This window comes from Schistocerca gregaria, chromosome 6 (genome assembly GCF_023897955.1).
Source record: "Schistocerca gregaria isolate iqSchGreg1 chromosome 6, iqSchGreg1.2, whole genome shotgun sequence".
Taxonomy (NCBI): domain Eukaryota; kingdom Metazoa; phylum Arthropoda; class Insecta; order Orthoptera; family Acrididae; genus Schistocerca; species Schistocerca gregaria.
In genome coordinates, this window is record NC_064925.1 from 118,449,354 (window position 1) to 118,466,027 (window position 16,674).

The following is a 16,674-nucleotide window of genomic DNA, read 5'->3' on the forward strand; positions in this document are numbered from 1 at the left end:
GGCATCCGTGCAAAGGAGAGTCTCGAGTCAGTACACCTGGAGGATATTAAGGTCCTCAACCAGGGATGGAGTAGGGGATCTCCCTGGCTACTACAAAGGACGAGAGTACTTCTTGATCTGCCTGCTTACAAGAAGTATTGTACCCAGGACCACCTTTTTAAAATTAAATTTACTGAGATTTTAGACCGCCATTCAGATTTTATTACTGTTTACACGGATGGGTCTAAACAGGGGGATTTTATGAGCTGGTCTGCTGTGTTTCCCGATACTGTCCGTAGGATAGGGCTCCCAGAGAATTTCTCAGTTTACTATGCAGAACTGTTTGCCATTCTGAAATCATTAGAGCATATGCGACGACATCATGGCAAGAAATTCATCGTCTGCTCCGATTCCCAAAGTGCTCTACACGCTCTTGAACAGATGGGGCCAGCAGATCGGATGGTGCAAGAAGTACAGGACGCACTCCTGCTCTTATGAAAGCAGGGTAAGGATGTAATTTTCTGCAGGGTTCCAGGACACATAAGGAATCCTGGAAATGAACTTGCAGACGCGGCTGCCAAGGAGGCTTGCTCCATCCCACCTCCTGCTCGCTGTTCCGTCCCCCTGCAGGCAATAACATCATTCGTGACTCGGAAGGTCATGCGTTGGTGGGAGGCTCAGTGGCTGGAAGTGAGGGATAATAAGTTGCGAGCGGTGAAGGATTCTGTCCGACCGTGGCTTACCTCCATCCGAAGAGCTCAGGAAGTAACCCTTACACGGCTTCGAATAAGACATTGTCCATTGACACATGGTTTTCTGTTGCGTCGTGCGGAGCCACCAACGTGTCAGACATTAGGCACACAGCTGTCGATACGACATATTTTAACTGAGTGGTTTTTATATGCGGGTTTGAGGGAAGATTTAAGTTTCCCACCAGACCTGCCCTCTATTTTAACTAATAATGAGGCGAGTGCGGCTAGAGTTTTACGTTTTTGTGTGATGTCTGGACTTCTTCCCAAAATATTGGGATTGAGATCTTAATGTGCTGTAAAGTGGTTTGGTCACCCATTATTTGTTAGTGGTCACCCAGCCACAGTTAATTATTTTTACCTGTTTTGTACTGGTATTTTATTATTAGCTTTATCTACCTGTTTTGATGTGCTGTGTCCAGTCTTGAAATTTGAGCATTTACAATTCTCGTAAAGATAGGCTCTGAATTGATCCTTGTTTAACAGATCTTGGCTGCACTCGTCAACATTTATTTTGGGAACGGGCGCTGATAACCTCGTTGTTGTGCCCCCTAAAACACTAATCATCATCATCATCACATAGATCAATGTTAAACCGACTTTTTTGGTTACCTTTGGACAAATCCCTGCTACTGCAACTTGCTGTTGCCAGAATTTGTTGCTGCGGTCCTTTCTTCTGCATTCCTGCGATATGAAGTCGTCTTGAAATGCTGATATATTTGAACCTTTCTTTGCACGAAACAACAGAAAACCATTCCCTCATATCTAAATGTTCCGGCGAGGTCAGCTATCCACGAACCGAAGTTTCTTTTTTCTGGCAGCATGGCGCACAACACGTTACACACTACCTACGCGGTCAATCTGTGAGACATCAAAACTAGATCGACCTAGAGACCGCCCTTCTAAACTTTTAAAACGTTGCAAACATAGAGCGAAAATATGTGTCGTCACTAGTTTTTAGTTAAAATATGCAATAACCGGCGAAAAGGAGCCAAATATGCAAATGCATTTAATCCCGTCTCTAGAGATGACACATAATGACCTACCATTGACTCATCGTTTTTTTCCTTTCTTATCTCTTGCATTTCAGCAAGGTATCTCTTGCATTCCAGCAAGACGGTCTGTCAACGATCCATCCAGTAGGCACACACACACACACATATATATATATATATATATATATATATATATATATATATATATATATTCCTGGAAATGGAAAAAAGAACACATTGACACCGGTGTGTCAGACCCACCATACTTGCTCCGGACACTGCGAGAGGGCTGTACAAGCAATGATCACACGCACGGCACAGCGGACACACCAGGAACCGCGGTGTTGGCCTTCGAATGGCGCTAGCTGCGCAGCATTTGTGCACCGCCGCCGCCAGTGTCAGCCAGTTTTCCGTGGCATACGGAGCTCGATCGCAGTCTTTAACACTGGTAGCATGCCGCGACAGCGTGGACGTGAACCGTATGTGCAGTTGACGGACTTCGAGCGAGGGCGTATAGTGGGCATGCGGGAGGCCGGGTAGACGTAACGCCGAATTGCTCAACACGTGGGGCGTGAGGTCTCCACAGTACATCGATGTTATCGCCAGTGGTCGGCGGAAGGTGCACGTGCCCGTCGACCTGGGACCGGACCGCAGCGACGCACGGATGCACTCCAAGACCGTAGGATCCTACGCAGTGCCGTAGGGGACCGCACCGCCACTTCCCAGCAAATTAGGGACACTGTTGCTCCTGGGGTATCGGCGAGGACCATTCGGAGCCGTCTCCATGAACCTGGGCTACGGTCCCGCACACCGTTAGGCCGTCTTCCGCTCATGCCCCAACATCGTGCAGCCCGCCTCCAGTGGTGTCGCGACAGGCGTGAATGGAGGGACGAATGGAGACGTGTCGTCTTCAGCGATGAGAGTCGCATCTGCCTTGGTGCCAATGATGGTCGTATGCGTGTTCGGCGCCGTGCAGGTGAGCGCCACAATCAGGACTGCATACGACCGAGGCATACAGGACCAACACCCAGCATCTTGGTGTGGGGAGCGATCTCCTACACTGGCCGTACACCTCTGGTGATCGTCGAGGGGTGCACGGTACATCCAAACCGTCATCGAACCCATCGTTCTACCATTCCTAGACCGGCAAGGGAACTTGCTGTTCCAACAGGACAATGCACGTCCGCATGTATCCCGTGCCACCAAACGTGCTCTAGAAGGTGTAAGTAAACTACCCTGGCCAGCAAGATCTCCGGATCTGTCCCCCATTGAGCATGTTTGGGACTGGATGAAGCGTCGTCTCACGCGGTCTGCACGTCCAGCACGAACGCTGGTCCAACTGAGGCGCCAGGTGGAAATGGCATGGCAAGCCGTTCCACAGGACTACATCCAGCATCTCTACGATCGTCTCCATGGGAGAATAGCAGCCTGCATTGCTGCGAAAGGTGGATATACACTGTACTAGTGCCGACATTGTGCATGCTCTGTTGCCTGTGTCTATGTGCCTGTGGTTCTGTCAGTGTGATCATGTGATGTATCTGACCCCAGGAATGTGTCAATAAAGTTTCCCCTTCCTGGGACAATGAATTCACGGTGTTCTTATTTCAATTTCCAGGAGTGTATATATAAGTTTCAAATAGCTCTGACTTAACTTTTCAGGTCATCAGTCCCCTAGAACTTAGATCTACTGAAACCTAACTAACCTAAGGACATCACACACATCCATGCCCGAGGCAGGATTCGAACCTGCGACCGTAGTGGTCTCGCAGTTCCATACTGTAGAGCCCAGAACCACTCGGCCACTCCGGCCGTCTGGCTCTTTATCGTGCCCATCCTAACTTCATTTCCAAAAGAGTTACATTTTCGGTTTCTGCTCCTGATTACCTTTCTGTTGCCTAGCCCATTGTGGTAACTCCTAACACGGATCTCCGCTCTACTCGCTGAGAAACACTTTTTTCTAATTGAACTCTGAATTCTAATTACCTGTCATCTGCTGTTAAGTCCAAATGTCATACACTCTGTGTTATGTGCTCGCTCACGAGCTGATTTGAGGTAATGCTTGTGCACCTGTAAGACTGCTGCTGCTTCAGTCAGTAGCTGCAAGAAGCAGACCATTTTGCAAATACAAAATGAAGAAAAAGTCATATAAGTAAGAAAAAAATTTGCCTCACTAAGGACATACCCTACATTATCAGTTTGTATTTTAATATACAGGGTGTTACAAAAAGGTACGGCCAAAATTTCAGGAAACATTCCTCACACACAAAGAAAGAAAATATGTTATGTGGACATGTGTCCGGAAACGCTTACTTTCCATGTTAGAGCTCATTTTATTACTTCTCTTCAAAGCACATTAATCATGGAATGGAAACATACAGCAACAGAACCTACCAGCGTGGCTTCAAACACTTTGTTACAGGAAATGTTCAAAATGTCCTCTGTTAGCGAGGATACATGCATTCACTCTCCGTCGCATGGAATCCCTGATGTGCCAATGCACCCCTGGAAAATGGAGTATTGTATCACAGCCGTCCACAATACGAGCACGAAGAGTCTCTATATTTGGTACCGGGGTTGCGTAGACAAGAGCTTTCAAATGCCCCCATAAATGAAAGTCAAGAGGGTTGAGGTCAGCAGAACGTGGAGGCCATGGAATTGGTCTGCCTCTACCAGTCCATCGGTCACCAGATCTGTTGTTGAGAAGCATACGAACACTTCAACTGAAATGTGCAGGAGCTCCATCGTGCATGAACCACATGTTGTGTCGTACTTGTAAAGGCACATGTTCTAGCAGCACAGGTAGAGTATCCCGTATGAAATCATGATAACGTGCTCCATTGAGCGTAGGTGGAAGAACATGGGGCCCAATCAAGACATCGCCAACAATGTCTGCCCAAACGTTCACAGAAAATCTGTATTGATGACGTGATTGCACAGTTGCGTGCGGATTCTCGTCAGCCCACACATGTTGATTGTGAAAATATACAATTTGATCGCGTTGGAAAGAAGCCTCATCCGTAAAGAGAACATTTGCACTGAATTGAGAATTGACACATTGTTGGACAATCCATCGCAGAAGTGTACCCGTGGAGGCCGATCACCTGCTGATAGTGCCTGCACACGCTGTGTATGGTATGGAAACAACCGGTTCTCCCGTAGCACTCTCCATACAGTGACGTGGTCGACGTTGCCTTGTACAGCAGCAACTTCTCTGGCGCTGACAATAGGGTTATCGTCACCTGCACGAAGAATTGCCTCGTCAATTGCAGGTGTCCTCGTCGTTCTAGGTCTTCCACAGTCGCGAGTCATATGCTGGAATGTTCCGTGCTCCCTAAGACGCCGGTCAATTGCTTCGAACGTCTTCCTGTCGGGACACCTTCGTTCTGGAAATCTGTCTCGATACAAATGTACAGCGTCACAGCTATTGCCCCGTGCTAATCCATACGTCAAATGGGCATCTGCCAACTCCGTATTTGTAAACATTGCACTGACCGCAAAACCACGTTCGTGATGAACACTAACCTGTTGATGCTACGTACTGATGTGCTTGATGCTAGTACTGCAGAGCAATGAGTCGAATGTCAACACAAGCACCGAAGTCAACATTACCTTCCTTCAATTGGGCCAACGGGCGGTGAGTCGAGGAAGTACAGTACATACTGACGAAACTAAAATGAGCTCTAACATGGAAATTAATCGTTTCTGGACACATGTCAACATAACATCTTTTCAATAATCATCTTGGTATTGAAGCTCTTTTTTTCCGTGTTTGCTTTTACAATATATATGTTTTGCAGTCAGATGTTGAGTGTGGAGGACACCCGTGTGAGACAGTTTTATTAGCATGTGGCAGAGTTTTAAAGCAACATCATCATCCGTCTCCATTTCACACACTAGACCAGTGGCGCACCAGTTGTATTTGTGATGCTTCCGTGTGTGATTGCGGCGCCGTGTTGGACTGCAGGGAACGTGAGGGCAGCCATACTTATTTTCCGGTCGGCTAAGTTTGACCACCAGGAGGGAGGATCGCCATATTGTGCACCAAGCACACTGTAATCCCTTCACATCTGCGACTGCCATCCAGGAACAAGTAATGAACTTTCTGCAACATTCTGTGTCACCCCACACCATTGACTGGTGACTAGGAGGAGTCTACATCTACATCTACATTTGTACTCCGCAAGCCACCCAACGGTGCGTGGCGGAGGGCACTTTACGTGCCACTGTCATTACCTTCCTTTCCTGTTTCAGTCTCGTATGGTTCGCGGGAGGTATAAGCAGAGGGAAGCAATATATTCGATACCTCATCCAGAAACGCACCCACTCGAAACCTGGACAGCAAGCTACGCCGCAATGCAGAGCGCTTCTCTTGCAGAGTCTGCCACTTGAGTTTGCTAAACGTTTCCGTAACGCTTACCAAATAACCCTGTGACGAAACGCACCGCTCTTCTTTGGATCTTCTCTATCTCCTCTGTCAACCCGATCTGGTACGGATCCCACACTGATGAGCAATACTCAAGTATAGGTTGAACGAGTGTTTTGTAAGCCACCTCCTTTGTTGATGGACCACATTTTCTAAGGACTCTCCCAATGAATCGCATCCTGGCACCCACCTTACCAACAATTAATGTTATATGATCATTCCACTTCAAACCGTTCCGCACGCATACTCCCAGAGATTTTACAGCAGTAACTGCTACCAGTGTTTGTTCCGCTATTATATAATCATACAATAATGGATCCTTCTTTCTATGTACACTCCTGGAAATGGAAAAAAGAACACATTGACACCAGTGTGTCAGACCCACCATACTTGCTCCGGACACTGCGAGAGGGCTGTACAAGCAATGATCACACGCACGGCACAGCGGACACACCAGGAACCGCGGTGTTGGCCGTCGAATGGCGCTAGCTGCGCAGCATTTGTGCATCGCCGCCGTCAGTGTCAGCCTGTCTGCCGTGGCATACGGAGCTCCATCGCAGTCTTTAACACTGGTAGCATGCTGCGACAGCGTGGACGTGAACCGTATGTGCAGTTGACGGACTTTGAGCGAGGGCGTATAGTGGGCATGCGGGAGGCCGGGTGCACGTACCGCCGAATTGCTCAACACGTGGGGCGTGAGGTCTCCACAGTACATCGATGTTGTCGCCAGTGGTCGGCGGAAGGTGCACGTGCCCGTCGACCTGGGACCGGACCGCAGCGACGCACGGATGCACGCCAAGAACGTAGGATCCTACGCAGTGCCGTAGGGGACCACACCGCCACTTCCCAGCAAATTAGGGACACTCTTGCTCTTGGGGTATCGGCGAGGACCATTCGCAACCGTCTCCATGAACCTGGGCTACGGTCCCGCACACCGTTAGGCCGTCTTCCGCTCACGCCCAAACATCGTGCAGCCCGCCTCCAGTGGTGTCGCGACAGGCGTGAATGGAAGGACGAATGGAGACGTGTCGTCTTCAGCGATGAGAGTCGCTTCTGCCTTGGTGCCAATGATGGTCGTATGCGTGTTTGGCGCCGTGCAGGTGAGCGCCACAATCAGGACTGCATACGACCGAGGCACACAGGGCCAACACCCGGCATCCTGGTGTGGGGAGCGATCTCCTACACTGGCCGTACACCTCTGGTGATTGTCGAGGGGACACTGAATAGTGCACGCTACATCCAAACCGTCATCGAACCCATCGTTCTACCATTCCTAGACCGGCAAGGGAACTTGCTGTTCCAAAAGGACAATGCACGTCCGCATGTATCCCGTGCCACCCAACGTGCTCTAGAAGGTGTAAGTCAACTACCCTGGCCAGCAAGATCTCCGGATCTGTCCCCCATTGAGCATGTTTGGGACTGGATGAAGCGTCGTCTCACGCGGTCTGCACGTCCAGCACGAACGCTGGTCCAACTGAGGCGCCAGGTGGAAATGGCATGGCAAGCCGTTCCACAGGACTACATCCAGCATCTCTACGATCGTCTCCATGGGAGAATAGCAGCCTGCATTGCTGCGAAAGGTGGATATACACTGTACTACTGCCGACATTGTGCATGCTCTGTTGCCTGTGTCTATGTGCCTGTGGTTCTGTCAGTGTGATCATGTGATGTATCTGACCCCAGGAATGTGTCAATAAAGTTTCCCCTTCCTGGGACAATGAATTCACGGTGTTCTTATTTCAATTTCCAGGAGTGTATTTGCAATACATTACATTTGTCTTTGTTAAGGGTCAGTTGCCACTCCCTGCGCAAAGTGCCTATCCACTGCAGATCTTCCTGCATTTCGCTGCAATTTTCTAATGCTACAATTTCTCTGTAAACTACAGCATCATCCGCGAAAAGCCGCATGGAATTTCTGGCACTATCTACTAGATCATTTCTGTATATTGTGAAAAGCAATGGTCCCATAACACTCCCCTGTGGCACGCCGGAGGTTACTTTAACGTCTGTAGACGTCGAATTAGGAAATTACCGTTTAGTGTTTCGGGTGCCTTTAACACCACAACACAAATGGCTATGTTTGGATTGGTGCCGTGATCAGAAAGCATGGGCTACAGATGAATGTCGTCGCATTGAGTACAGTGATGAATAATGGTTCAGTACTACTCCAGATAACTGTCGTTGGCTGGCTTGGCGGCAAACTGGGCAGAGGTCCCATTCTTCCAGTCCTGATGCAACTACATAACTGACTGTAGAAGTCAGCTACAGTAAAGAATGAAATGCTCAACCCAAATGGTAAGTTTGTTCTCATGAGTCAGTGAGATTGAGTATAATTTTGTAGGAGGCAGTGTGATGCGACCCCTACAGATTCGGGATGACAAAGTACAGAGTGCAGTGGGAAGGGCCAGTCGGACATACAGGGATCCTAATGGGACAGCGTTAGCGATTTACACACTTATAGTTTAGTTCTACAATTGAAATGATAATTAAATGGTCACCCTAGCTGCAGACAGGCGTTGATGTACTTCCTTAGGGACATGTTGAAAATGTGTGCCCTGACCAGGACACGAACCTGGGATCTCCTGCTTACATGGCAGATGCTCTATCCATCTGAGCCACCGAGGCCACAGAGGATAGTGCGACTGCAGGGACTTATCCCTTGCATGCTCCCCTGTGAGACCCACATTCCCAACATGTCCACGCCACTACATTCCAGTGCGCCTAAGAGATGTTTGTCCATCATACTCATTACTCGTGGCAGATTAATCTACCAAGTCCCATACGAGTTTGGGCATAGTGTGTGCGTTCGCACAAGGTCAATGGCCGGGAAGCCATATTTTAACTATACATGACGATGGTATCTGTTCCCGAAAGAACAGTTACTGTAGATGACCATGCAGCTTTGCTAGAAATGAAATGATAATTAAATGGACACCCTAGCTGCAGACAGGGTCATGCTGAAAATGTGTGCCCCGACCAGGACTCTCCTGCTTACATGGCAGACACTCTATCCATCTGAGCCACCGAGGGCACAGAGGATAGTGCGACTGCAGGGACGTATCCCTTGCACGCTCTACAATTAAATCGTCTTCTCCGTGTCAGCATTAATGGTACCAGAAGCAGCATGCAGAATTGAAACACACTGTTGCAGCCACCTGAGCAATCTCAAGGCTGGCAAGCGAGGCCAGTGCTGCGAGTACAGCAGAAGTGGTTCCTTGCATGGGAGGTGTCCCAGCAATTGTCAGGCAAAGCCCATTCAGCAGTGATGTCCAATAGTGCAATATACAGTTTACAGTTGTAGACATCAAAGATATTGCCCCAGTGAGCCCCAATAGCTGTCTACAGGACAGTGGTGGTTGTGCAGAGTTATGTCATGTCCTCTCCATGAGAGGAACGCTGAGGATGCTGATGCCCACTCACAGACACAAGCTGGGATGCAGCAGCAGCTAGCACACTCTCTGGAACAGTAACAGTTTGACAGTTCAATGAACATTATCTGTTCGCCCCAGTGAGCAGATGGTAGAAAGATCTAAGTCTTCACATCAACAGAGAAGATGACAGCATATGACAATGGCGGAATCCAGCAGGCTTGGCTGGCTGCTGTCTTGAATCTAGTAGTTATCTGGTAAATGGTAGTCAGCACTTCACAGGCACTGTCTCAGAACTGGCTCACTGTAATTGAATAGAGGAAGAGTTTGGCAGACCAAGTCTGTATAGCCAATGATGTTATCCCTTTTTGAGGTGATCAAATGTGGCCTGGTTTCCTGGATCCATCAAAGTTCTTCACTATCCACAGTATGCCAACCTCTGATTTCAGGCTTTCAGCTCATTACTGTCTGCAGCGTCAGTGTGCTGAAAGTCATTGTTGTGTATAATTTACATGTTGTCATTCCACTGTGTGTGGTTGGCAGAATGACATTATGCTCCCCTCACAGTGATGTCACACTGCTGAAGTGGCAATTCATACCCCTCAAGTGTGTGTAGCAGTGGCCTAGACTGTGTGCTGTGCTATTTGTAGTATTGCCTCTCCTGCCTGTTTGACATGCTGATGCAGACATCGTGCGTGAATCTGCCTTGAGGTGGTTCATTGCGAGCCAGGGAGAGACCACAAATATTCTACAATCACCCTGGATATCTTTCTGTGATGCAACACACCCCTCTCCTTTAGAAAATTTGTCCTAATTTTTTCTTAGGCTACTTCTTAAACAATCTGATTAACATATTTTTACATTGACAACTATGCGCTGAACAGGTTTTATTATTTGAATGATCATGAGAACTGAACCATAAGGGTGTTGTTTTGTTCCTTAATTCTATAGCACTGTTTTATATGTTCACTTCATTGAACTCATAAGGTTATTCCTATCATGTGTCCGTTAACTCATTATATGCTAATACAAATCTGCATTTTCATTATGTCTCACCTCCTGTTCCTTGTTATATGCCAGTAAGCTACTCCACATGTATCTAATGTACTGGTAACTAAGGGGGAATGGGCAGATTTACATTTAAAGCAAGTATAGGGTACACAAACTGCTAGTAGAACCATGGCAACCAACACTGGTTGTTATATTACTTACAATCATGGTGTTATAATGTTGTTTATCTTGGTATTGCTGGATATGCTGGAAGTGAAGCAGCTTCTTAAAAATAAAATCAATCATACCTTTTAATTTTGGGGAGGGATGTATAAGACTGCTATTTCGTTTTCTGTGATGATGTTCCTGTCTTTGACACCCCTTGTCAATGTTTTGTACCACTGTCTTATTTTTACACTGAGGTCAAAACATATCAGTATCTAAATTAATTACATTATGAATTCCTTTATTGGAATTTTATTTTTATGAATCTTGGTTCCAGTCTTTGACATGATGCTAAACAGTGGGAAAACTGGCTTGCAGTAACTGGAGCATCTTATTCCACATATGAGGCCCAAGAGAAATTAACATTCTGAAAAAAAATAATAAAAACTATAGAAGAAATGTCCAGGGAGGCATCCTAGTGGATACTGTACCCAAAGTGCTTGGTGTCCCAAGGGTGACTTTATACTGCAAAGTGAAAGAATTCCCACATAATACTGTCTGAGGATGAAGAAAATATATCATTCCCAAGGGTTTCCTCAATTGCAGAAGTGCTCTATCCCATAAATAAGAAATATTGCTGGACAGTGTACAACAAGTAATAAGTAAAATGAAAAGACAAAACCCATTATTAATGGAAGGCCAGGCAGAAAATGGTATATATGACTTATGTAAAGACAAAGTTCTAAATGAGAGAATGACACAGTGCATAATAGCGTCCCATGAAAATACCAGTGAGCAATGGAATCACAACTAGTTGGCAAAAATAGAACAGCATTTGAAAGAAAAAATATAAAAATAGTAAATGATCCAAGAAGATACAGACAATTTTCTGGGGAAGGCAACCAGAGTTCAGACATGTTGTGAATAATGGCAACAACACTCAACACTCAATAACTTATATCAATTACAAAGTCAAGAACGATGAGCTGTTTACAAAAGACAAGTACCTGTATGAAGGTGCTTTACTAGCAACATCATACAGCATAGATGCCTCTTCAGGGTTATCTGTCAAGAATACAAAGTACTCCGTGTAACTTTTGAAGTGGTAGAAGTACAGAATCATAGTGTCAACATTCACAAAAAACAATTACAAGTACTCACGGTGGTTATATTTCCATAGTGTAGATGAGCAATTATGGAGTCCCAGCCTTTGGGAAGTTATCCACATTAAGAGTCAAACTACACTGGTGGGTTGTCATAATAAAATTGAGTAGCTACACACAAAATATGCTTGTCAAAATGTACAAAGTATGAGTGAGTGCTGAATGAGCCAGGACTAGAAAAAAGTGGGACACTAGTGTTAACATGGATAAAAATGCCTAAAAATTAACTAACATCTAGGGTAAGTACTATAAGTATACAGGAAATTTCATCCAAAAATAATACTTTAGTATGGAACCAAAATGTTGAGAATGGACAAAATCTGATAAATAGCTTGCCTTGTAGGCTATATTATAAAATCTAGTAGACATCAGCTGTATAAAACCAATGAAGTAAAACTTAAAATCCCGTGTAATGTACGTACTTGCACTGCATTGCTAACAGATGATGTTGTGTAAGCAGACCATGGAGCTTGACTATTTAATTTTTGTAATTTTTATGATAATCTGAATGGTTATCGAGTGTTGAGTGTTGTTTCTATGATCCAAGAAGACCTTTCAGTTGCCGGCTGGTGTGGCCAAGCGGTTCTAGGTGCTTCAGTGTAGCACCATGCGACCGCTCCGGACATGGATGTGTGTGATGTCGTTAGGTTAGTTGGGTTTATGTAGTTCCAAGTTCTAGGGGACTGATGACCTCAAATGTTAAGTCCCATAGTGCTCCAAACCATTTGAACAATTTTGAACCTTTCAATTCTGATGAGAGTGTATTTTTACAAAGGATACAAGAAAAGTTTGGCACTACAGCTTTATTTATTTAATTTTTTTGAAGTAACTTTCACCACATTAATACACCTCTCCATCCTCTGAAACCAGTCCCTAAACCAGTTCTCTCAAGTTTCTCTAGGGAGTAAGGCAAACTCGTTGTTCCAAGCCCTCAGGAAGTTCCCATCGCTTGAAAAGTCCACTCCTTTCAGCTTCATTTTCACATGCGGGGACGGTGCAAAGTCACTAGGAACAAAGTCTGGTCTGCGAAGAGGGTGCTCAAGGGATTTTGGTCCAGCACCCCACAAATATTCAGTGCATTTTTTGGCGCAGTGAGCTGGAGCATTGACGTGATGGAGGAACAAAGTGTCCATTCTTGACTTTGGTCGTAGGTTCTTCAAAGATTGGGTGATTTTTGGCAGACACAGCTAAGTACCACGTATCTGTGACTGTCTTCTCTGTGTCCAATACAACACACTCCACAGTTCTACTTGATTTGAAAAAACAGCTATGGTTTCTTTCTTTATTGATTGAGATTTTCTGACAGCTGTAGGGTATGTCATCACTTTCAAACACAAAAAATTTGATTTGTGTCTTAGTCAGCATGTCTTAATAATACAGGCAACATCATCACCTTTCATGATTTTATTCACATACTGAGATTGTCCCTTAGCAAAATTCTTTAAAATCTCCTGGCACCAAGTCATATGTCTTGTCATCTGCTCTTCTGTCAGTCAATGCGACACCAAGAGACAACAAAATTTCTTTACTTGCAAATGATGCAGTATTGAACAAATTGCTGGTGCATGTAGCCCTAAGGTATCTTCTATGTACTTATAGGTCACTTGCCTATCTTTGTCTAGCATTTTCCTCACAGCATCAATGTTTACCTCTGTACTCATGATTGTAGCCTTCCCATCCTCTCAGCATCCTCAAGTGTGAAATTTCCTCTTTGGAATTCTCTGTACCACCTAAATATGGTCGTACGATGTGGACACAAATCACTGAGTGTGACCATCATTTCTTCGAAGCTATGGTCTATATTTAAACCATGTGCAAAGTATTACCACAAAACTGCCCAAATCTCACTTTGTGACCATGATGCCATAGCAAGAAATTCGAACTAACCCTGCTAATAATCAACTACGCCCACAGACTTGGCATAGTGGCTCCAATGCAAGTATAAAGTATTCTCAGAACACAGCAACAATTAGCTCCTGTGACTTATTGTTGCATTGTATTGCAAAATTTTTGTAGTTCCCTTTGTATAGCCTAATTGGAAAATGTGATTAAATGTAAGGGGAGTAAAATTGTATTCAGTGTTGGAAATGATCAGAAAGAAAGTACGTCTTTGTTTGTAACACCATATGCTGCTGGTAAGCTTTCTCTTCCTAGGATTGTTTCTTCATATGAGAGAATTTCTGGCTAACAGTGTACCAAGGACTTTAGGGACTGAACACTCTGTCATGGTTGGATGTGTTGTCTCACATTTTGTGAATAACAGATGTGTTCCTACCTTTGTTAATTGGCAAAAAAAAAAAACACTGCCTATCACATTTTTTGTTGTCAATCATGTCTTTCATATGACTTTACACTTGTCTGAGTTCTGGTCTGAGAATGGTATAGTGTTGCTCCCTGACAACTTATTTTATGATCAGTGGATGAGCCTGAAGGTTAGTGTAGTGCCATTGCATTGGCATAGACAACTGATCAGCTCCTTTTCCCTTGTACACAGGAGTATGGCCAAAATACCAGTTTCCCAAACCTGTTGTTGTATTTGGAATGACTTGAAATGATGTCCAGTCATGAAAAATTTCACCACAGCTCCATTAAGCTTTCATCTGATTTACATTATTCCTTATGTTTGTTTTCATTTTCAGTTCATGATTATTGCTAACCCATTCAAACCTTTCACAATGAATTAATAAAATACTATTATTTGTCTAATATTCTGTGATCTATGCTTTTCCATATCCTAATTGCCATTTAGTGATTTTGAATCCTTTAAATTTATGATCAGCTAACTGTCAGTGACTGTTATGTATGAGTATCCATAACTAGTACACAAGAAAAACTGTGCATGAAAGGCTGGTGGTGGTGACATGTCTTAGACAAAAAATTTTTTTAAAAATATTACATTTTTATGTTAAAAGTTAATTAACATACTCAGTAAAACTCTAAGACAACCTTAGGTTATAAAGTATTTTTTAAGTAGTATTTGGAAAAATTTAAAGAAAATGTATAAATCTTCTCACTTTACTGTCTATGACTAGTGTGTCTCCCTTACAATAATTATAGTTTAAGCAGATTACCACTATCCACAATTTGTTGGTAGTACACTTTACACAAGTAGCTAGCAGTGCTAGCTTCTGTCTGTTAATGTATAATTTAACTCATTCCATGTCCTTGGAGGCTCTCTATTATGATGGGATTCACAGTTCACAATGTATGAATGAGTGGTTAAATATCCTGAAGCCAAGGACAGCCTTCTGTAAGTGATCTATCAATCTCAGCAGTGAAGTTTGGTTGTGTCTCCATGCGCCACCTCAGAAACAACCTTACAGAAGTCATGAAAAGGTCAGATCCTCTGAAGATTAGGACCTTTAGCCACCATACAGCAGTAAGAAATAGCCAACCAGATTGTGTGGGAACCATAAACAGGCAATAATGTTTGAGCATCCATTCAGTGAGTGTGGACTCACGAAATAAGTTGACTGAATAAACCCACTATTGGTCCTATGCTATCCAAGTTCTCAGTAATTTGTCATGGTGTACTTGATAGTGAAACTTCTCACACTGCTTTCAGAGAACTGCTACCAATGACTTTTATGCATTACCTGTGCCCTCAAGAATTCTGCAATAAACTAAGTAATCTAAGCCCATGCCATTGCATCATTGTTTAATAACTCTACTAATAGCTCAGTGTTTTGAAATAAAATAACAGTTTTTATATAAGATGATGTGATGTTAAATTCAATGCAAGTGCACTTCCTTTGTAGGAACATCAGGACAGGAAGATCAACAATATTTCTGTTATGTTTCAGGATCATGTTTTTGAAGAGTGCAACATTATGTCACAGTGTGATGGTAAGTCCTGTTCCAGTTACTTTTGTTGTATTTATAACTTGAGAAATGATTTTGCAGAGCTGCATTGTTCAAAATTATTTCCAGTAGGTATATCTTCTTTTGTAATAGTACAGTTACCATTACAGTTTATAAATTAAAAGTAGAACACAAATTATCAAGTTTGTGTTTTAATTCCTTGTCCTTCATGTTTTGACAACATAAGTATGTTTTCAAATTAATGATATGAATATAATAGAGGGAAACATTCCACGTGGGAAAAATATATCTAAAAACAAAGATGATGTGACTTACCAAACAAAAGTGCTGGCAGGTCAATAGACACATGAACAAACACAAACATACTCACAAAATTCAAGCTTTTGCAACCAACGGTTGCTTCATCAGGAAAGAGGGAAGGAGAGGGAACGAAAGGATGTGGGTTTTAAGGGAGAGGGTAAGGAGTCATTCCAATCCCGGGAGTGGAAAGACTTACCTTAGAACAGGTATACACTCACACACACACACACATATCCATACACAGACACAAGCAGACATTTGTAAAGGCAAAGAGTTTGGGCAGAGATATCAGTCGAGGCGGAAGTATAGAGGCAAAGATGTTGTTGAAAGACAAGTGAGGTATGAGCAGCGGCAGCTTGAAATTAGCAGAGGTTGAGGCCTGGCGGAGAGGTTGTACTGAAGGGCAAGTTCCCATCTCCGGAGTTCTGACAGGTTGCTGTTAGTGGGAAGTATCCAGATAACCTGGACAGTGTAACACTGTGCCAAGATGTGCTGGCCGCACACCAAGGCATGTTTAGCCACAGGGTGATCCTCATTACCAATCGATCATTGTGTATAATTTCAACATTATTTCTATTGCAATTCATTTATTCAGTCAATCATTCATGATGTTTAGCAGAGCCTATCAAAAAGGAGAATCTTCAGGGATGTGTAGCGAGTTATAAAATAACAGCAAAAATCGAAGAAACGTAATGAGTGTGCTGTATTAGCAGTAAACTA

At 44.1% G+C, this 16,674-nt stretch overlaps 1 protein-coding gene across 3 annotated transcripts in view; it reads left to right on the plus strand.

Moving 5' to 3' along the window:
• The window catches only part of LOC126278962 (uncharacterized), a 297,991-nt gene that overhangs the window by 135,772 nt on the left and 145,545 nt on the right, over nt 1-16,674 (plus strand). For all 3 annotated transcript variants that reach the window (XM_049979247.1, XM_049979246.1, XM_049979248.1), the window contains one exon: nt 15,636-15,678. In XM_049979247.1, the coding sequence (XP_049835204.1) occupies nt 15,636-15,678 (43 nt within the window). The remainder of the gene's footprint in view (nt 1-15,635; nt 15,679-16,674) is intronic.